The 21,831-nt window shown below is 42.3% G+C and overlaps 1 protein-coding gene and 2 long non-coding RNA genes across 5 annotated transcripts in view; 2 read left to right on the forward strand and 1 right to left on the reverse strand.

Moving 5' to 3' along the window:
• The window catches only part of LOC118241262 (uncharacterized), a 5,469-nt gene extending 3,327 nt beyond the window's left edge, over positions 1-2,142 (forward strand). The window contains exon 3 of the long non-coding RNA XR_014124066.1: positions 1,971-2,142. This is a non-coding gene — a long non-coding RNA (uncharacterized LOC118241262). The remainder of the gene's footprint in view (positions 1-1,970) is intronic.
• Positions 2,143-2,405: 263 nt separating this feature from the next.
• On the reverse strand, positions 2,406-16,920 carry LOC113592086 (uncharacterized). 3 transcript variants are annotated; one of them, XR_004775909.2, is made up of 4 exons: positions 10,664-16,920; positions 9,603-9,728; positions 6,504-6,571; positions 2,406-5,491 (listed from the first exon to the last, which is right to left on the reverse strand). It is a non-coding gene; the product is annotated as an uncharacterized LOC113592086 (long non-coding RNA). The 3 variants fall into 3 exon arrangements; XR_004775910.2 differs by lacking the exon at positions 10,664-16,920 and adding an exon at positions 10,523-10,605; XR_004775908.2 differs by lacking the exon at positions 10,664-16,920 and adding an exon at positions 9,834-10,148.
• Positions 16,921-18,503: 1,583 nt separating this feature from the next.
• On the forward strand, positions 18,504-21,300 carry si:ch73-62b13.1 (Carbohydrate sulfotransferase 1-like). Its single transcript, XM_027032841.3, has 2 exons — positions 18,504-18,642; positions 20,067-21,300. The coding sequence occupies exons 1-2, from the start codon at positions 18,504-18,506 to the stop codon at positions 21,176-21,178; spliced, it is 1,251 nt and encodes a 416-aa protein (XP_026888642.2). The 3' UTR covers positions 21,179-21,300.
• The last annotated feature ends 531 nt before the right edge of the window (positions 21,301-21,831 follow it).

Here is a 21,831-nt window from a genome sequence, read left to right on the forward strand (position 1 = left end):
AGCCAAGAGGTCATTAAAAGCAGGCTGCAGCAGATTATTTTAATTATCAAAAAGAGAAAAGATGGCTCTTGGATTGCATTAGACATATTAATAACAGGCTTGTTAACGTTAGCCTGGAATAAAGGACAGGACCAACTATTCTCTCCTACTAATTCTGAAGTCTGCATGTTTATTTTATATTTGAATGTTTATCTTTAAGACTAGCTGACTGTGGATTTAGGAACAACGTTACTAAGGTGCTCCAGTTGACAGCCTCTTGCTTTCATTAACCGAGCTCAGAGGTACACCACGGTGCAGGGTGATGAACAGTCCAAACTTGTGTCCAAAGAGGAGCATGCTGGTTGAGTGCAACTGAGACATTGGTGTAATGATTCGCCACCACCTCAGTGTGGGATGGGAAACTGCTCGAGGGTGTTCATAAAAACCAAAGGTCTAACATGTTTAATATTCCTAAAGAAGACACTACGACGAGTGAGAGACAGGGACAGATCAAATAGGACTGCTCCGTGGTCAGGTATGTAAATATCAGCAATGTGCACGTTAGAAGGTGAGACACCAGGAGTCGTACACACAGGATCGAGGATATGACCCGTAGTGGGGGTGGCAGAGGCTACATGTTGGGTGAGATCAAAGCAGTGCAACAGGCTGAGAACATCGGCAGAGTGAACACAGTCAGTATGAATGTTAAAGTCACCTAGCACTAACACTGAAGGGAATACTGGACAAAGTACAACTAGCAATTCAGACAGCTCAGATAGAAAAACAGGTACAGAGCTAGATTTAGGCAGGCAGTAGACCAACAAGTAAGGGGTTTGAGTCCGCTGTGTTTAGAGCAAGGCATTCAAAGGAAACTGTTGGGTGAATGGACACACTGCAGACCTTGTAAGTAGATCGGTACAGAACCGCCAGTTCCACCACCACGCCGTGTGATCTGTAGCTGACCCACATGCTTCATTCAGTGCCAGATATTCACCTGGTTGCTGCCAGTCAGCAGAATGAAGTGAATGATGTGAAATGTTTGGGTGCAGTAGGTGTTGCAGACAGCTGTGAGAGGCGTGAGCTGAGGGAGCAGATCAGTGTGAATATCTGAGTGCTCATTGGCCAGATCAACAGTCTGTCTGCCGGCTGGAACAAACCGGTCATGAGTCTAGAGGATTTGGCCTGGATGTTTCATAGCCTGTGTCTGGATGGGAACTTTGATGTTTCATAGCCTGTGTCAAGATGGGAATGTTGATGTTTCACAGCCTGTATCCAGATGGGAACACTGATGTTTCATAGCCTGTGTCCAGATGAGAACGTTGATGTTTCATAGCCTGTGTCCAGATGAGAACGTTGATGTTTCATAGCCTGTGTCCAGATGAGAACGTTGATGTTTCATAGCCTGTGTCCAGATGGGATTGTTGATGTTTTATAGCCTGTGTCCAGATGGGAACGTAAGTGAAGTCTGCAGACCGGCCTTTGGTTAGGACGGTGTTGAATACTGAACTAAAGTCTAAGAACAGCACTGTAATGTGAAAGTGGGAATGACAGACTGGACTGAGATCGCTACCGGTAGACAGGAACGCACAGCAACAGACATCAGCTTTGCGGATTCCATTTATCCAGTGATATTTATCTGTGTTTCTGTGCAGCAGGCTGATTTTTTTGTGAGATTGGACAACCTAGAGGACGTCCGTTCATTTTTTACTCAAATAAAACAGAGTACAGGAGATATTTTGACAAATTTGCATTGTTTTGTTTCATTCTGCAATGGGAACCTGCTCTTGTGTTGAGAGAAAACACAATCATTGGTATATTAGTTCTACTTTGTACACTTATAATACTGAAGAAATTCTGAAGATAATTTTATTAGATTCTCACTCTACAGCTCCATATTCCCCAAGTAATGTAACGATAATAGTATTAGTAATAACACAGTAACAACAATAATAATAGTAATTATGTGTGTATGTGGTTTATGGTTTGGACAGAGGGATGAGAAAGCATGAGTGTGTGGGGGAGGATAACACAGTTAAACCTGGCAGAAGACCAAGACAAAGGCTTTCAGCACTGGCAGAAATCCACAGATATGTTGTAAGACCTGATTTGTTGTTGGTTTTTTATTACAAAAAGAAAATGTAACCTGATTGTCTATTAGCTCATTAAAACACAAATGATAAGTTAAATGAGCGTAAAGCAATTATTATAATAATGCCTGAACAATGCTGTAAACATTTTTCAAAAGTGATGATGGCAACAAGCCAAAGCAAAGTCTGTTATGTGGAAAAACACTAACTTATTAATTCATATCTGCATTTTCCTTTATAAATAATTTACATTTTTAACACTCTAATTCAAAGAGGCTCACAGTTACGCCACCCCAGTGTGGCATGCACTACAGGTAGAAAAAGGCCAGAAAATGCAAAAAAGTTTGGACACTTTATTATTAACAACCAATTGCAATACATTCAAAATGAGCTCTTATTATGGTTGCAGATATCCAGAATCTTGAAGCAACTACAACTGCACTATTTGCAGAACCTCTTGTCCAGAGTGACTTATGTGCATTAACGTGTGCTGCAAGCACCTTGTTCTTTGTTCCCTGCCAGACCACCCACAGGAGCAGCTGCCATCATGCCTGTTCACTGCGCAGATCTGCAGTCTACTCGTGATTTTAACTTATATGGCCAAAATTATGTGCACATCTGATCCTCACACTGATATGAGCTTTTTGGACAAGCAAAATACATGGTTTCAAAAATAGAGTTGATTTATGTCTGTAGCAGCCTCCATATCTGGGAAGACCTTTCGCAAGACTCCGGAGTCTTTGTGGGACATTTTTTGCCTATTGAATCAAAAGAGATTTCTTGAGATCAGGCACTGATATTGGGCAAGAGAGACTGACTCATGTTCAGACATGTTTAGTGATGTTGAGGTCAGGGCTCTCTGTGCAGACCTCTGGAGTTCCTCTACACACAACTCAAATAAAGTTTTTATGGACCTGGAAAAAAGGCCCTTGCCCAAACGTTTGCCACAGTTTGAAGCATATAGTTGTTAATAATGTTTGTGTGCTGTAGCATTAATATTACCCTTCACTGGAACTAAGGGGCCTGCCCACCCCTGGAAAGAGCCCCACTGCAATATCCCTCCTCCACTAAACTGTTCTGTAGGAACTGTAAATTCCATTACGTGTTGTTGTCCTGGCATCCGCCAAACCCTGTTTCACCCATCAGACTGTCAGACAGTGAAAGGTATTTCACAATTTTAGCAAACCCTTCCTCACTGCTGCATAGCGTAGTGACAGTGTCCTGTACACTGCCCCACCTTAGAACGCGGCATTGCACGTAGTGATTAGGCCAAGGAAATCCATTTACAAAGCAGCTTGGAACTCTCTCAGAAGTGATGCATCAGGTACACTTCAGTACTCAGCAGATGAAACTACTGACATGACTTTGGTGTTCACTTTGGCCATAGCGTACATACACGGGACATCCTTAATAGTGTGAAGATAGTTTTCTGTTCATGAGCAATTTCCAGAATTTAATGTGTCATCTGTTTCGTGAGCAACATATGGGAAAACAATAACATCTGCAGCTGGCCACGTGGACTTTAAATGCCAAGAATTCAATCTTTCCCAAACCAGTCTTGGTGGACTCACTGTGGAAACAGTGGCCCCTATAAAGATACATAGTACAGGCAAAGACCTACCAAAAAAATGCAGCTAATATCCTAAGGGTAGAACCCAAGTGTTTCAACAACGCATATTTCACAAGTGATTATTGGTCATTCCTTGTACACTTCAATATTTCTGCAGATATGGCAAGGATTTGGCCTGTGCAGGTGAGAGACTCAAGGTCTGTCTTATAAAAGCCGCGATCGCACAGCTGGGGTTGGTTTTGGACACATGGTCGGCACAGAATGGAGATTCTCCCACTAGCCCTGTGGACTATGTGAAACATTCCTGTAGGAAACCTGTTTCACACAAAATTAACTGTATTACTCCGCAAAGAGAGCAAGAGAAGCAAAAAAGCAGAGGTGAGTTAGCTCAGAGGACCACAGCTGCCCTGTGAGCAGGTACCACAGACTCTCTCTCTTCCTCTGTATGCCAGATACTGGCCTCTGCATTCGCCTGAAGAGCCCTGAGCACATGTCTAAATTCTGCATAGCAACCAAGCTCAGTCCTGTCAAATCTGTAACAGCTTCCTCTGCTGATGTGGACAACTACACTTACAAATGGAAATGCATAGAATTAAAAAAAAAAAAAAACAAGGAAAGCAAAGGAAGTAGTTACCAACTTCAGCTTGGACTGGCGTGTCTGCTATTACAGCTAAACTCTCAAACCTGGAGGTGACTCTTAATATAGAGAAAATAAAAGCTTAACGTTTCCCATGAGACATGTCATTAGACCTAAATGTATTTTCTCATGACTTCTATGGCAGCCTCCTACTTGAGTGTTAGATGTGGGAGGGTTACAGGTCACAGGTCATATCTGCAGAATATATTTGTATCCACACAATGCATACGCGTAACTACACAGTATCTACACAGTAACTCTGTTGGGATCATAATTTTTTGATTCCACTGCCATTTTGATTCTGACTTAGTATTTCCTCCTCTGGAAAGGTCGTGAGTCATTGTAAAGATAAGCAAGAACAATACACAAACACGAACGTGAACACTGATTATTCATTTTAGGAGATAATTAAAGAGAGGAGATTATTACATTTAGGAGATTAATAAACAGGAGATTATTAAACATAACACTGGGTGGCCCGAGTGCCGAAGGGCGAGGGGCAGGACGCACAGGCTCCAACGACGTGGACGAACATTTATTAACACATAAAGACAACGGCACTCACACGTTACAAACAAAGAACATGAACATGAAACGATTAACACTAAATGAACACAATAAACACGTATACATCTAACAATGACGAGTATAACTTTTAACATTACCATTGACAACACACCACATTAACGTGTTACATCAACAATGACCAACTCTCTGCACACTTTGACACGGGTTTAAATACATGTAGACAAACAAGGTGCAGGTGTGCAGGTGTGTGCAGGCGTGGCCACGAACAGATCCTCCCACTACACGTGGCAGGCCAAACCACGTGACTCGCGGGAGGCGAGCGTTCCATGACATTAAACATAGGAGATTATAAAACATAGGAGATTATTAAACATAGGAGATTATTAAACATAAGAGATTATAAAACATAGGAGATTATAAAACATAGGAGATTATAAAACATAGGAGATTATTAAACATAGGAGATTAATAAACAGGAGATTATTAAACATAGGAGATTATTAAACATAGGAGATTATTAAACATAGGAGCTGCTTCAGGACTGGCACAAACTGGAACAGGTCTGCATGAGTGGAGGCTGCAGTAAGGCTCACACCAATCCGTCGGGACGTCCTGTGAATCTGGTGAATCTGGAGTTTCACCCCATCGGTAAGTCTTACTCACTGCATCTTTGGCTGAGCGTTGGAGATTCTGTAATGATAAACCGAGATTTTCGTTGAGATAGGACGCAAGTGTAAAAGTGAACAATATTAAACGTGATCCCCGAATCATCATCGTCAATATAGAAATATATTTTAAAAATATATATAAAATACACACACACACACACACACACACACACACACACACACACACACACACACACACACACACACATATATATATATATATATATATATATATATATATATATATATATATATATATAAATACATATATAAAACTAAGGAACAATAACTAAGACAGAAAAAGAGGTGAAAATATGCAGATATATGCAGGTAATAAAAACAGATTAATTAAGGGAGAAAATAAGACATATCTGGAGATAATAAAAGGTGGAGCAGACAAACCACACGAAAGGTTGGAGACTAAAACAAATCTAAAACAAAAACACATGGTGCAGACATACCGGAAACCACGAGGCCGGAGGGAGAGGCCGTAATAGTTGTTAAGATTACTTTAAATAAATGTATTCACCACAACTACCACAACTAACTTCCTCAGAGGGTTTCAAATATAAACCCATCAAACCCATCAGTTTCCTTTAACGTAGTCTAGTTCAACCGAACAGTAAGCTTAAGATGTTAGAACAACTTCCAGAAGGGTTAGTGCAGACACAAAGTGCTTGATTCTGTTTCACCTTGTAAATTATTGCAATGGAGGTGTTGTTTCCTCAAAAGGCCCTGTTGTGCCCTTGTTTTTTTACAAAAGTAATACCCATACGAGTTATTCAAAATTAATGTATTTTCTACCACAAAGATTTATAGTTCTAACTTACTTGCAGTGCGTTATTTGAAAATCTGGGTTGTTATCACTTTAAGGAATATATGACATTAGTTCCTGTTACAGAGTTACAGAGGGCGAACGTGAGAGGAGGGAATTAAGAGAATGAGTTGGAAAACAACCGTGGCTGGTAAACGCTGCAACAGCGCGAAGATTAGCTGCCTCTGTGAGTGTCATTTCAGGGTCAGGTGGATCTCACCTGGTGAAGCAGGTGGGCTGTGTTGCTAGGAGCCCCAAAGGTCATCAGTCAAACTGGTTCAAGTTACTCTGCATAAGATGCAGAAAAAGTACATCAGTGATGTGAAAAACCCTAAAATGTGACTCTCAAAGTGGTAAAGAGACACCCTTATTTGCAGAACTTTAAATATAATTATATATTTAATAAATGTATATATAAATATAAATCCAATTATACACAGGATGAGATGTCAGATACCCTGCACCAGACTATTAGGGCTTCACAAAAAGGGCCCAGCCCACTCACTCCACACCGTCCTCAACAAACCCACTATCTCACCACCTACCCGCCAAATCCTTGCTCCTCCAGCTGGGCCAAGCACTTATCCATCTGCTACACTGCTGACATGTTGGTGTGCAGTGTCCAGTTCTCAGTGGACAGGGCAAAAGCAGCACAAATACTGTCTTATCGTCAGGGCCGCGGTGGGGCTGTTGTGAGCGTGCATTACAAGAATGATGAGTAGGTGTGAGACAGAGCTGACCCTCTGAAAGGAGTTATACAGAACAAATCCTTCTCTGGTTCCTCTTTTGAGAGCTCCTGTAGTCCTGCCAGATGAGCAGGTAAAGCAAGATATTGGCCACATCAAGCGAAATATAACAACTATGGGAACAGTGCTATCCAACCCCATCTGATGCATGAGCTCACAGAGGCCTGTGATTGGCCAGTGTCAGTGTGATTGGCAGGGGAGATCGATCATGCCGTCCCTCCCTCCCAGTCGGTTAGAGTGAACTAGGGAGGGACGGCATGATCGATCGCCCCTGTCAATCTCAGGCTCCTGGCCCCAGATGGCTGTGACATCATCCAGGATCAAACTCACAGTCTCCTGATGATCGGGCGAATGCGTTTCTCTCACGAGACCTCCTGAGTCTGCTTAGGAGAACAAAGGCTCTCCAAACCTTTATCAATTCCCGTTCATGTATGAATGTCAAAATCTGAAGCTTTTGACTACCTCAAATATTTCACTGTCGATACTGATAAAATAACTGTGTTTTCGTTTCTTTACATCCAGTATCAGTTTTCTTGGAGTTTAGAGGTTGGCTCTTGTCATGACCCTAAGTCTCCAGGTTCCTGACCTTCTCTTTGTAGACTAATCTCTGAAGTCAGTCCTATGACAGTTACCATACTATATGCAAACTAGCAGACTTGTGGAGGGGTTTGCAGTCATGTGTGAAGAGGGAATATAATAGAAGACTCAGCACACATCTCTGATGAATTGAACCTCAGCCGTTTTGTTGCGAGGTGAACGGGCTCCCGCTAGACTGTGCCGGCCATAAAAAGATCCGCGTGTATATCGCACTTCAAAGGAATGGAGGATGACAAAACGGGAGGAAAAACGAAACACCACACCGAACATGGAAAAGGGGAAGACAAAGGATGCCATGGGAAGAATGGCAGCCAAGATGCACTGGGGAAACCAAACTAAGACTTCCCAAACAAAACCAGAAAACAGGGAGGAACTTTGGTGACTAACGGAAGCCTCGGGAGAGAGACAGACTAGAGAGGGAAAACTGGAGAAAGGAGGGGACGTGTAAAAACACAGACACCCTCACAGAGCAGAAGAGATGCTCACAGATCTCAATACCCAGTGTATACCTGACTTGAGGCCTCCCCCTGGTGGCCGGAGGGGCCTCGGCCTGGTGCCAAACCTTACAGTCATAGAGTGGCTGATGCAATCTGTGCATGAAACAGATGGCCCTACAAGGTATTTCTGATAAAGTCTGTGGTAAGGGTTTTACTTCTAAGGGCTAAAAATACACAAATAGGCATTAGTGATCTAGATCACACATAGTTGTTTGTCAGTGAAGGGAGGGGGAAACTGTCATTTCTGTTAAATGTTGTCTAAGCAAAGCTGGAATAAAAGTTTGGCAGATAATGATTTCATATTGTGACAACCTCACAATTTGTACAATGTTGGGGTGTGATAATGGTTAGCTCCACCAGACTAACGTACCAGACTTATATACCAGAGTAATACCATAAATATCCACTAGGTGGCAGCCACTATATCAAGACTGTAGTTTGCCAGTCCATCCTCTAATTAATCACAATAACGGAATGTAATATATGACCCATCCAGTGGTGCATGAATGACGCATATGAAAGAAAATACACTATGCCCGGTGTCCCCATGTAAATACGAGTCTGCACATTAACCCCGTAATTTATATAAATATGTGTCTGGGATATTGCAGAAACTTGTACAGTAGTTGTTTTCCCCCTGTAATTACAAAGAAATGTGACAATAACAAATTACTGCATATTTATTTTTTTTACAGGTACCAAATATAAAGAACCAAAAGCTCGGTGCCACACAGAGTATCCCAAACCAGGTGCCTTTTTTACAAATGAACCAACGAGTGTACGTTTTCTCCACAAACCGCAAATAAAGAATTTCCAGAAGTTTCCGTTCCTAAAAATGAAAAATGTCCATCACTCTGAATGTCAGCAGAGTTAATGAACGACACACACACACACACACACACACACACACACACACACACACACACAGACGCACACGCGCGCACACACGCGCGCGCGCACACACACACACACACACACACACACACACACACACACACACACGCTGTTATTCCCCTCTGCTCAATTTAAGGAGATTAAGAAGGAATTAAAGAGAATGGTTGAGAATCATTATTACTTTTAGTCTCTGCATTGTCCAGAGGAGTTTTGACTAACGTCATACTTCATAAGAGAACGTCATCGTTGTGGGTATACAAACAAACTAAGCAATGTGACACCCTAAACCACCTAGGAGGCTATGTCTCACGCTAAGACTGCCTATACCCCTCAAACAATGGCAACGGTAACTTAAATCAGAGCAGAGAACATTATAATTAAAACACAAATACTCTGGAGATGTCCATCTTTCATTTTTCAGGATACAAATACGTTTGTGGTATGCGCAAATAGTTAATTAATGTAAACATTTTCAATGTCTAATTTGCACAAAAATATAGAAAATGTTTATGATCTACTCATAGTTGTGGTTGAAAGAACAGTAGAAATGTTCTGTTATATAGTCACTTAAAAAGCGCGACGCACCCGGACAGTGGACGCGTTCCTCCTCCCTGTGCAGGACTTGCATTCCCTCCTTCGCTTTGAACAGAAACACATCTTTGTTTTCTTTTTGTCATTTAGGAGCGACTCACGTCTGGACGCAAAAGAGAGCTGGAAAAAAACACAAACCAGCCCGTTTAAACAACTTTACTGAACTGGAAACAGATCTCACGGAGGAATATCACATCCGACGCGTGCATGGTAAGGCTTCGTTACCGTTCTCCGTTATGTGGGAACTGCAGATGCCCACACACGTTAATTGCGCGTTAATTCCGCCTCTCGTCGTCGCATTCGCAGAGTCGCATCCAGCAAGCGCTCGGAAGCTTTTACTTTCCCGTGCATTCTACCGCGTAACGGAACTTCCCGATTCCGGTAGCGTTGGGGGCGCGTTACGGTGCCGCCAAATTAAAACCAGCGGTTTCTGGCTCGCGTGCCTTTATGAAGCTCGCGTGTTGTTATTTCGTCTTTTAAATAGGTAGACTCGCGCAGACGTGCTATTCCACGAGCCCTGTCCTTGGCACACGTGCACCAGCGTCTCTTTCGAAGCATACGTGGGAAGAACAAAACAGAAACCAAGACAAAGACCCGCTTGGTCCAGTCGGAGGACAACGTTCTTAAATCAGAGGTGTTATGGAAGATTGCAAGATATAATTAATATTGTCATTCATACAAATAACTCATAGCGGCAGCCGGACTTTTGTCGTCTTTTCTGCGTCAATTATGGATTAATAAAAACGCTGTAGGCTGCCCCACATAAAGCGAAAATTGACAACAAATTAGCAGGTAAATAAGATGGAACAAAAACAGTATTTTTATAGTAACTGATACTCATCTCTTGCGGTATGTAGGGCTGCAAACGTCTGAATTAATACAGGCGATGAAATATATTCGAGAGTTTTACTTACGCACGACAAATGTCCATAAACTAAAAGTTAGGGACGTGCAACATGACTTTCCTTGAATCCTCGTTATAGTGTGTAACTACATTTGCTGTAAATAGGCTTATCCTACTAATGCTAATTTACAATATGTGCAAATTAGCTTACCTTTCATTGGTTCATTTCGTCCTTGAAGATTCCCGTTCCCGCGTTTCTCTAGTCACGTGTTCAATTTCCTGCGTGTTCGTAAATGACAATAACCATTACGTTTCCGCAACAACAGTCTTACGCTGATTAATGGATAATGAATGAGACGCTGATGAACAAATTAATGCAGATTTTTAGCTTCAGGGAGATGTGTGCAGCTCTTTGGGCCTTGTTTTTAAATAGTAACCTTAATCTTAAGTGGTTTGAGGATAAATACTGGCATTTTTAAACAAACAACAAGCAATTATATTTCAATAAATGCTGTTATGCTAATCGCCCACTCTTCCTTTTAACTGATTGGTAGCCTCTCTGGTAGCCTCAGATTGAAACTTTAATTTATGCAAAAGTTCTCTGTTAGCTTTTTTGTTGTTTATTGAGCTGGCCCAGTAGTCGTGGAGGAGTGCTGCCTCTACACACTTTATCAGATGTGATTCCTTGCTCTAATGTTGATTGGAGACGCTTACTCTGTACTGCCTGTGTACTCTGAAGACAGACAGAATGTGAGGTGATGACTTCAACCTGATGACTTGAAGAACATTGGCCTTACAATATAAGATGTAGCATAAAACATGTGACTTGTGGCAAATAACATTTTCATTGTTAATGGCAAACATTTGAGAGGCATTTTACATCAGGGTGGTTCTGGTACAGGGACATTTGGCTGAGGGGTAGTTGTGGTAAAGGGGCATTTGGCATCAGGAAAGATAAACAATGACAAAAAGATGGAAAAGAGATACAGAGCTAAACTGCCAGCATTAAATGAATTCCTGTACTGTTTATGTAAGTATATTTAGACACAAAAAGACATTGTACAAGTCAATTTAACACTTCACATTTTAACACTGAGCTTTTAAGTGTGCATGGATGCCAGTGTACAGCATGGCTACCAGGACCATGTCTGGGTGGTTCTCTGAGCCCTCACACTGCATGAGTTTGGAGATGAAGCTCTTCAGCGTATGTCCTCCTCATCTCCTCCCAAACCTGCCTCTTGACTGTTTAAGATCTGAACAAGTGAATTGATGGGAAATCTTTAAAGTCAGTGGAAAAGTTGTACATGCATGAAAGAGCACTGAGCCGTATAACTTATCAAAGCTGATTTAAGAGAGGCATACTGTGGAGTTTTGGGTTGAACTTCATCTTATTAGAAAGGATTATGGGAGTGAACAGAAACAGGAAGCTACAAAGGGTGGAATTAATTGGCATTTCATTAGTGTTAGAAAGTCCTCAATGGTGAGTCAGAAGGCGACTGATCTTCCTATTTTTTTGCACGTGAGGCATCTTCAGATCAGTTTTGTGCTGGCCTAAAATCAGCCAGTCAGTCTAACCACACAGGAGAAAAGTCAGACTTAAGTAGAAGGAGAGAGAGAGGAGGGGAGGGGAGAGAGGAGAGGGATTGATAGAGGGGTGGAAGAGGCCTGGGAGGCATGTTATCACCGCCTGACCTTGGTGGCTGCTTTCACAGATGCACATCATGCCGTAGCACAGAAAACAAACACAGAAACCTTCAGAAGAGTTCTAGAAGATCTTGACATAAACCGTAGGTTCAAATCTGCTAAACGTAATTTAAAATAGATTCAGATATGATCAAAAATGAAACGATATATAGGCGGGCAGATGAATATACCATGTTAGTGTAGTTAACCTATGCCATGTTAGTGTAGTTTACCTATACCATGTACATGCAGGAGTGCTGACCAGACAAATCTACCCTTCAGCAAAAAATGACCTAGACAAAAATTTAGATGAAATCTCTATTCAGCATTCCATGCTATGATAGATTACACAAATTTCAAATAACCTTGTTACGATTACAAACAGGACATCATTAGTTTAAGAAGCAGACATTAGGACAGTAATACAGATGACAAACATTCCTAACTCAACATTGTTCCCAAAGGATCCCATAAATCCTCTCAACCGTCCTGGAGCTGGTCCAGTGGGTCTAGCTTGTAATGAAGAGAAGTCGAATCTCAAATCATGTCCTTAAGGTCATCACTAGGGTCAACAACATAAGGTCGACAAGCATTCAGGGGCCTCCTACTGGTACCTGGATTATATATACTGTGTATATTCTAAAGCCAGTCAGTTTTCTAGAACCATTTTGTGTGATGACAGGGTGACAACGATATCGCCAAGGCCGAATTCTGTATCATTAATCGGATGATCTACCTGCTTTGATAAGGAACTAACCCAATCTAGTGTTTTCATAACACCAGTCAATGTTCTTGCCGTTGTCAATGTTTGAGAGTACAAGCTTAAATGTTAGAGCTCCTCATAGAAGGAAATAAACACACAGGGTGCATCTACCGTTAATCTGGAGGCTAATTCAGGCTGTAGTAACACATAGCCAATAAATACCAGATGGTGCAGGAACAGAATTGGGTAAACAAGAAGAAAATCCCTAGATCTGCACCCTCCATAACAGAATAATCATTAACAGGCTATCTAGGTTTGTCTAAGAGGTGCTACTCTTCTCTACAGAAGGAGTCCATATTTCAGGTTTTACACTAACCTGGTGACAGGTATCACAGTACTGAACACTTGAATTTTTTTCTCCCACTGCGTATAATATCAGGGGCAGGGGGAACAAGTTTCAGTACTGTGATACCTGCCTCATTGCCTCATTTACTACATTATGTAATTTGTTTAAAAAATATTTTTTGAGTTACTGGCAAGCTAATGTTAACATAATCTTAGGTGTAAATCTGTCAAGTGTAATTTAACATTTTGCAGTAGGCTAACGTGTCCCCTGCCCAGACATTAGTTAACGTCAGCCTCAGAATACTGTGCCACGATTGAATCATGTCTCTCATTGAAGGGGCCATTCACTAATGAGCATTAATAAGTATTTTCTGCAGCTTACTACTCTAGTACGTGACTTTGCTATCTAACCAGCATGTTCCAGGCTATGCTAGTACAAGCCCCAAGCTCAAACACGAATGGTGTTACTGACCATATGTGGAGCTAAACCTCTCTATGCCTGTATTCTAGGCAGTATGTTTGGCTGTACTCAGGGGTTTGAAGGTTAAACTAAGAACATGTGTGTCATATGCATCGTCCAGTGTTTGCTATATATGGCACTGTGACAGTTAAGCAAAGGAGATCGAACTGGCTGCTCCTCTCCCAGGTATAAGAATTTGGGGGATAAATAAAAGCAATGGACCCTCTGACCTCTGACCTCTGTCAGACTGTAAATTCTTTTCGACACATACAAACCCAAGTCATCATAATAAGCTCGGTAACAAGCACACATGCGTTCTTATATGAGGTAACTGCTTCAAATTTGATCTCTATCGCTAATATTTAATTAAATTGGTAAAAATGTATATTCTCTTGCTCCCAGCTCACCTGTGCTGGTGTATAAAGACAGCTAAGAAACTCGGGTCTAAATGAAGAAAGTTTCCCAGTTCACCCCGACACTCTGCCTCCACGTTTTCATACTAAAATAAGTCACAAATGAAATTAAATGGACAAGAGATTAGCAACATCAGCATGGTGTGTATGTAAATACAGATATACAAACTATTGTCATGATATGGCAACTAATTGTGCAATTATTTCCACAGTTTTACATTCATGTTGTTGTATAGTGGCTGTAGCATCCCGAATTTCCCTATGTGACCTAGAGCATGAGTTCGAGTGCCGAAGCAGAAAGATGGCGATTCAGGTTTCACTAGCTTTCCCCCTTTGGTCCATATATGTGTTGGATAAACCTTTGGTCCATATATGTGTTGGATCAACCTTTGGTCTCTATATGTGTTGGATAAACTTTTGGTCAATATATATGTTGGATAAATCTTTGGTCCATATACATGTTGGATAAACCTTTGGTCCATATATGTGTTGGATAAACCTTTAGTCCATGTACGTGTAGGATAAACCTTTGGTCCATATATGTGTTTGATAAATCTTTGGTCAATATATGTGTTGGATAAATCTTTGGTCAATATATATGTTGGATAAACCTTTGGTCCATATATGTGTTTGATAAATCTTTGGTCAATATATGTGTTGGATAAACCTTTGGTCCATATACGTGTTGGATAAACCTTTGGTCCATATATGTGTTGGATAAACCTTTGGTCCATATACATGTTAGATAAACCTTTGGTCCATATATGTGTTGGATAAACCTTTGGTCCATATACATGTTGGATAAACCTTTGGTCCACATATGTGTTGGATAAACCTTTGGTCCATATACGTGTTGGATAAACCTTTGGTCCATATACGTGTTGGATAAACCTTTGGTCTCTATATGTGTTGGATAAACCTTTGGTCCATATACGTGCTGGATCAACCTTTGGTCCATATACGTGTTGGATAAACCTTTGGTCCATATATGTGTTGGATAAACCTTTGAGCAGAGTCAACCCATGTCCAAGTTTCCCATCATGGAGAACTGGCCTGTAGCTTATGGATAGATAGATCTGTCAGGTTTGTCGCACTCTGTGTAAGTTAGAGATGCAATCTGAGACAAGTGTGAAGGGATTGAAGTCCTTTTAGCTACCGTGTCAGCGAGCAACTTGACTTGTGCCTCACTTGAATCACTGGGTAGCTAAACTGCTTCCAGAAGTGCTTGTACAAAAGCAGTATTATCAGGGGGGTTGTCTTGAAAGACACAATGAGGTGTGGACATTTCAACACAATCATAATCTCTCTCCTCAGAAGAATCAGTCAGTGTTGTTGTCATATACAAGGAGGGTCTGTACATGGATGCTTTCTTTGGTGAATCACAAAATTGGGAGTGGTTAAGACAGTGAGCCATCTAGAGGCTGTGGCACAGCCATGGTTTAGCAGTGCAGACACTGTGTGTGGGCATTTGAAGCACAAAAGCCAAAACTGATACGCAAAAGCCAAAACAGAAAGATACTTTTCCGGTACTACTCTCAAACAAAGACCCATACCACTTGCTACAGTATCACACAAAAAATGATAAGCTACAAGGAGAAGAAAACCACCGTGTTCCTCTGTCAAACACGTCATGACACCACAGTCCTCGTGCACAAAGTGTACAGTTTTCCAGGGTCACCAAGGTCTAGAGCTGGCACAGACACCAGGGCTTATCCCAGCTGTCTAAAAGCAACCCATATGGTATCAGTCTGCGTGATGGGGTCCTATTTCCCCGGGTTACCTTTATGCAGGTAATATAATGGTTGCAAAATAGCAGAGAAGAAATCAATCTACGGTCTACAGTAGCTGCAGAGACCTAAAAAGGACTCGCAATTTGTGAACTGTAGCAGGTAATAACATTGCAACAATAGCATAGATTGTAACAGGTAAAATACCCCTAGAGCCCTGAGTAACCCACTGTCCCGAATACTGCAGTCCTTTTTCACAGCTAGCTTTGTGATCTTTTCTCACCAAGGGCACTTTTCCCTTAAATTCTTTTCAGGAATACAGGATATGTCCAGTCTGAGAGAGACACCACCTGAGTGCCTGATGGTAAATGGTTGAGCTGTTAGGATAACCTTGTGGTAATCTAGTCCACTGATACTGCACATCATCCACAGTAAATGCAAGCCAGGGCTGGAACCCAGGGGCTGGTGGACCAGAAACTATGAGCCATGTCAATGACAGAAAAACAGCTGAGTAGCAGGTATACCTTCAAAAATGATTGATGGGTCAGTAACCAATAGGGACAAATTGTCAATATGGTAATTGGCTATTCAGTAGTCAACCACAAACCACCACATGCCATTGGCCTTGCAAATTGGCTATTAGAAATTTTTTAACAATGATGCCTCTTTTTTCAAGATGGTCTATAATTGGCTTAATAATCTGTAATGCCTCCCCATTTCTTGGATAATGCTGTGTACACTGAGGGGGCAATTTGTATGCAACAACTAGTTCCTTGTCTAGAAGACCACAGTCATCATTATCTGTAGACCAAATCAGGTAATTAATGAGATCAGATTTTTTTCAGAGAGTCAGTGCTCCACACACAGGAATCAGCATTAATTTCCAGTTAACAAATCAGAGACTTACTGGCAACCTTGCCCACCAACTCCAGCCATGGCAGACATCTGGATCTGCTTGAGTGAGAGAAACACCAGCATTATCCCACACTCCCTCAGTGAGAACACTTCTGTATGTTAACAGCACTCCTAAAGCTTCCCAACTCTCCTCTGATAAAGTAGTGTTTTGAGCTCCCGTATCAGTCAGAAAAGAAACATCATCAAAGAGATGATTTTCTACGCATTTACTGATGGGGTAAAGCTCAGCAGAAGAGACAGTGTGTGTGTGTGTGGGGGGGGGGGGGGGGTACACTGACAGACAGCACTTCCTGCATAGCTTTGAAAATGGCAGATCTTTGTTACTGACATCCCAATTATGAACTTTCCTCAGAGTCTTTGTTTTGGATTTTCCTCTTTTTGTGGCAGTCAGTTTTATTTTTACGTCTCATGCCCAATTTCTTAATTTCTGCCAGAATTGAGACTTTAACATTGCTGGACACCTTTTTTCTGCTGTTCTGGTTGCTGTGTGAAGCTGTGTTTGAGCTGTCTTCTGCATGCACGTGTATCGTAGCAATATCTGGAGAAGTGGATCACAAATCATCATCTAAACAATTGAGTCAGTGCTTGGGATTTGACCAGTTAGCATTTATCCAGTCCAGCATCACAGTAACCAGGCCAGGATTCAAATCTGGTCTCGAGTCTATCAGCTGCACAAATTGAGGACATATGCAGAGTCACTAGTGTTGTCAATAGTGAGACAGTCATAGCCAGAGTGATGCAGAAAGATTTCTTTAAACTGTTCACAAAACACAGCAGCTGTCTCAGCAACCTTTTCCTGTGTACATTTAGTGACCTTCTTCCAGTCAGTAACTCGCCAACATTTGAGACTGATCCATCTATCAAAAGCTCTCCAGACTTGACTGATGTTTATATTGTTATCACCCAAACCTTCCAGTGCCCTATCAGCTAGCTTCTTGCCATCCAACAAATACGCTCTACAGTGAACTCATCTCACTATAGCAATGGCATCCTTAGGGTGTAAAAAAGATGGTTGTTTTTTTTTCTTTGCATGAGATCTAGAAAGTCATGACCCATTCTCTAGCATGGCTAAATTCCTTGGATATTTTATCCAAGGGTGTCGGCGTCTAAGGGAACAAGTCTCACTTCGAGCTTGGGTTCCTTGATGCCATGTTTGTTTTTGGGTACCTCAGTAGCCACCAGAGTCTCTGAAGGAACACAGTTATCAGAGTGAACAGCACGGTGGAGTGGACAGCACGGTGGCTTGGACAGCACGGTGGAGTGGACAGCACGGTGGCTTGGACAGCACGGTGGAGTGGACAGCACGGTGGCTTGGACAGCACGGTGGAGTGGACAGCACGGTGGCTTGGTGGTTAGTATGTTTGCACTCTCAGCACTAGGGTCCGTATCTGCGTGGAGTTTCCCATGTCTGCGTGGGTTTCCTGTGGGGTCTCTGGATTGCTCCCACAGTCCAAAAATATGGAGGTTAGATCAACTGGCTATCCTAAATAAATTGTCCAGGTGTGTATGAATGTCATATGAATGTCCATTGATCACTACCCTAATAAAGTTGTCCTAGTGTGAATGTGTCTGAGTGATTGTGTGTCTGCATGTCCAGTGGTGGATGGTGCTCTGTCCTGGGTGGTGTCCTCTCTCCCCTCCCTGCACCTGATTCAGTCCCCCAGGGGGCTGAGATTTCCAGGTTAGAGTATGCTAGTTGAGGTTTCTGGTTTAGAGTATGCTGGTTGAGGTTCCTGGTTGAGAGTAGGCTGTGTGTGTGTGTCTGGCTCTGTTTCAGACTGGAGTTGATTGCAGCATAAGCCAGAATGGAGTTTTCATGGAAGTTAATGACGGTCTTGATGAGTATCTCCCTGGGGTTGCAGTACGCTGCCATCCGTTCTCTCAGTGACATGTTCCCCAGGCACTGTCCCAAGTCCAGGATCTGCAAGGAAAGACTGCTCAAAGGTGAGTCACACCCCACCAGAACCACAGACAAAGCAATGGTGCTGGAAATCTGAGAGCAGGAATTGCTATCAGCGGGATTTCAGCAGGAACTGTACTGGAGTGGTGAGATATCCATATCTGGAGACGTCCCTGAAAGCACTACTAACTGTATTTACAATCTACAATTACTACTACTACTGATAATAGTACTACTACTACTAATTATTATTATTATATTTAGAGTAACATTTACATCGGTTTTCCTGGTTCCAGCACAGCTGCTACAGGGATTCATAATCAAATGAAGAACTGGATCAGGTGTGCTAGAGCACCGTACACCTGAAACTGCAGCGCAGTGGCACCCCAGGACTGGAGTTGGAAGCTCTTGTTCTAGATGATGCCAGTGTGGGGTATCTACCAGTAGAGGGCAGGTCTTTTTCCTCATAAACAAATTCTCTTGTACTAGTTTGCTGTATGTTGTCATTTCTGCCACTAGTGACAGCTGATTGATAAATGGCACGCTTGTGTTTCAGCCTCCACACTAACACGGTTTGGGAGTCTTTGAAAGGCGCTGCTTAAAATAATCCCAAAATCTTCACAGGGTGCCGCATCAGAAGTGTCTTCACTGACTTTGATTATCTTTGTAAAGAAACAAACGCTCCCTGCTCGGCAGTGAGACATGAGCAGACGTTCCCTCCCCTTCACAGGGAACAGATGAAACAGAAAAACGCAAAGTCATTTCTCAATTATCCCACATTTTACCTGCCGTAGTCTGGTCTCAACAAGCATTTTTCCTGCAGCAGTCTGGACTCATCGAGAAACTGTTTGCGTTTACAGCAGGTTGCTCCTAACACACCCCAATGTCCCAGTCGCAGTCACCTCCTAATCAGTTGTAATTACATGTTATCACTCTCCTTCTGTACTGTATTTAGAGATTGTTCATTTTAAATGTAAAACCAAACACAGTGAAACATCTGTTTTTCTGCATCAGCTGGGTGTTCAAGAATATTACCACCTTTCTGTTTTTTTCAGATATTTCACATTTTGCCATGATTGTCTCTTTAAAAAACAAAGTGGCATTTTTGTTGAGGGACAGTTAAGAGGGTTTTTTTTGTTAATCAAGTCTGTTTGACATGTTTACTATCTATAGATATTGCAATCAAAACAACTGAATATGATGGACTGCATTTATACTCAGGTCCTGCTTTTCTGGGCATTCTTTCCTAGTCAGCCATTCTATCCAGTTTCAACCACATCTTTGATTTTTTGATAATTACTCTATCTGCCTGTGTTCTGACACCACTGCTCATTGGTTTGCCCTAACAAACACTCAGCACATACATCCTGCCTCGCGTTCGTCAAGGCAATCGGCTGTTCTGTGATTCCTGTGTGGCCCAGATGAGCACTTGGTATTTGACTGTCTCTGACTTGTTCCTGTTTCCCAGATCAAATTCAGAAGTCCTTCTGCAAGAACAATTCCACACTCACAAAGGGCAAGACTGCCACTTCCCAGAAGCACATCCTTCTCTTCTCACAAACGCGGAGTGGCTCTTCCTTCACTGGTCAGCTGTTTAACCAGCACCCAAAGATCTTCTACATGTTTGAGCCACTTTACCATGTCCAGCAGATCTTCATTGATGTCAGCACTCTGCACCAAGAAGCCTGGGGTAGAGCTCTGCTGGGAGCCTACCGAGATCTCCTCCTCAACCTCTACACCTGCAACCTCAACTTCATGGAGGACTACATCCAACCTAAGCCGCAGAATCACACGACCACCTCGTTCTTCCGCAGGAGCTCCAGTCATGCTCTTTGCTCACCTCCCGTCTGCCTGGGGGCCAGCAAGAAGAATCGGGAAAGGAAACCGGAAGAGGTCTGGTGTAACCAAAAGTGCCAACCCTTGAACCTCACCTTGGCCTCCCTGGCCTGCCAGTCCCGCAGCCACGTGGCCATTAAGACAGTCCGGATCCCCTTGATCAAAGACCTCCGCACCCTGATAGAGGATCCACGTTTAGACCTGAAGATTGTCCATCTGGTCAGAGACCCCAGAGCCATCCTGGCCTCACGCATGGCTACCTTCACTAACCAGTATCGCGCCTGGAAGATCTGGAACGCCACCAACAAGCAGCCGCATTACATGGATTTGTCGGTGATCGACAGAATGTGCAAGGACATGGAGTACTCCGTGCTGACTGGCCTACAGAGCCCAGGGTGGCTGAGTGGCCGTTATCTACTGGTGCGCTATGAAGATCTGGCACTTAATCCTGAAGTCAAAGCCAGAGAGATCTACAGATTCCTGGGCTTGGATTTAGACACAAAAGTTCTCACATGGATTGCTCAGAACACCAACTCCACTAAAAAGTCGAATAACAAGTTCTCCACGAGCAGAGACTCAAAAGCCACTCTGCAGAGCTGGAGACTGCGACTGGGCTTTGACATTGTTAAGACTATGCAGAATCTTTGTGGAACGTCCTTTGCCTTGATGGGCTACAGAAATGTGGAATCCGTGACAGAGCTAAGGAACCTGACACTCCGTTTAGTGGAACCTAGAATATTTTAGAAATGTTTGTGTTCTTGTCTTGCAATTGTGTTTTGCATACAGTGCACAGGACAGGGTGGGTAAATTCTTACTGTTAAGTGAAAAACCATCTTTACTGATAACCCTATAATAAAGGGGCACCAGACTGATGGACAGCACAATCTCAGAACGATTTGTCAACTAATATTTGAAGGAAAGTTGATTACTGAACTTAAGCAAATTGTTTTTGTTTTTTTCAGTATTCTAGGACACCACTGCAAGGGAGGAACATACACAAATAACAGTAAATAACAGTAAATGAAATAGTAAAAATGGATATAAAGTCTACAGAATAGTGTGTGTGTGTGTGTGTGTGTGTGTCTGTGTGTATATTTGTGTGTATATATATATATATATATATATATATATATAAAATCTTAATAAAATAGTGAAGTAAAATAAATGGTTTAAAGGACTAGAGTATCAGGCAGGTGTCACAGTAGTAGTTTACCTGTCCAGTAAGTGCTTAGTTTTACTCTTGTCGATGGAAACTCCAGGCAAGTACATTAGGGAATGTTCCTGTGAGGGCTTGATTTTTGCAGGTCAAGATTTTCAGTACTTAACTTGCCCCTCTCCTCCTAATGTGGTCAAGGATTATTCTTAAGAACTGACCTCAGGGGAAGGTGCAGAACAGG

The sequence above is a fragment of the Electrophorus electricus genome, chromosome 6, assembly GCF_041902795.1.
Source record: "Electrophorus electricus isolate QZ-2024a chromosome 6, ASM4190279v1, whole genome shotgun sequence".
NCBI classification, from domain to species: Eukaryota; Metazoa; Chordata; class Actinopteri; order Gymnotiformes; family Gymnotidae; genus Electrophorus; species Electrophorus electricus.

Excerpts from the sequence above, each read along its gene's own strand:
- si:ch73-62b13.1 (XM_027032841.3), top strand. The coding sequence starts at position 18,504 with ATGGAGTTTTCATGGAAGTTAATGACGGTCTTGATGAGTATCTCCCTG. Across the intron at positions 18,643-20,066 it reads CAAGGAAAGACTGCTCAAAG|ATCAAATTCAGAAGTCCTTC; the intron begins GTGAGTCACACC and ends CCTGTTTCCCAG.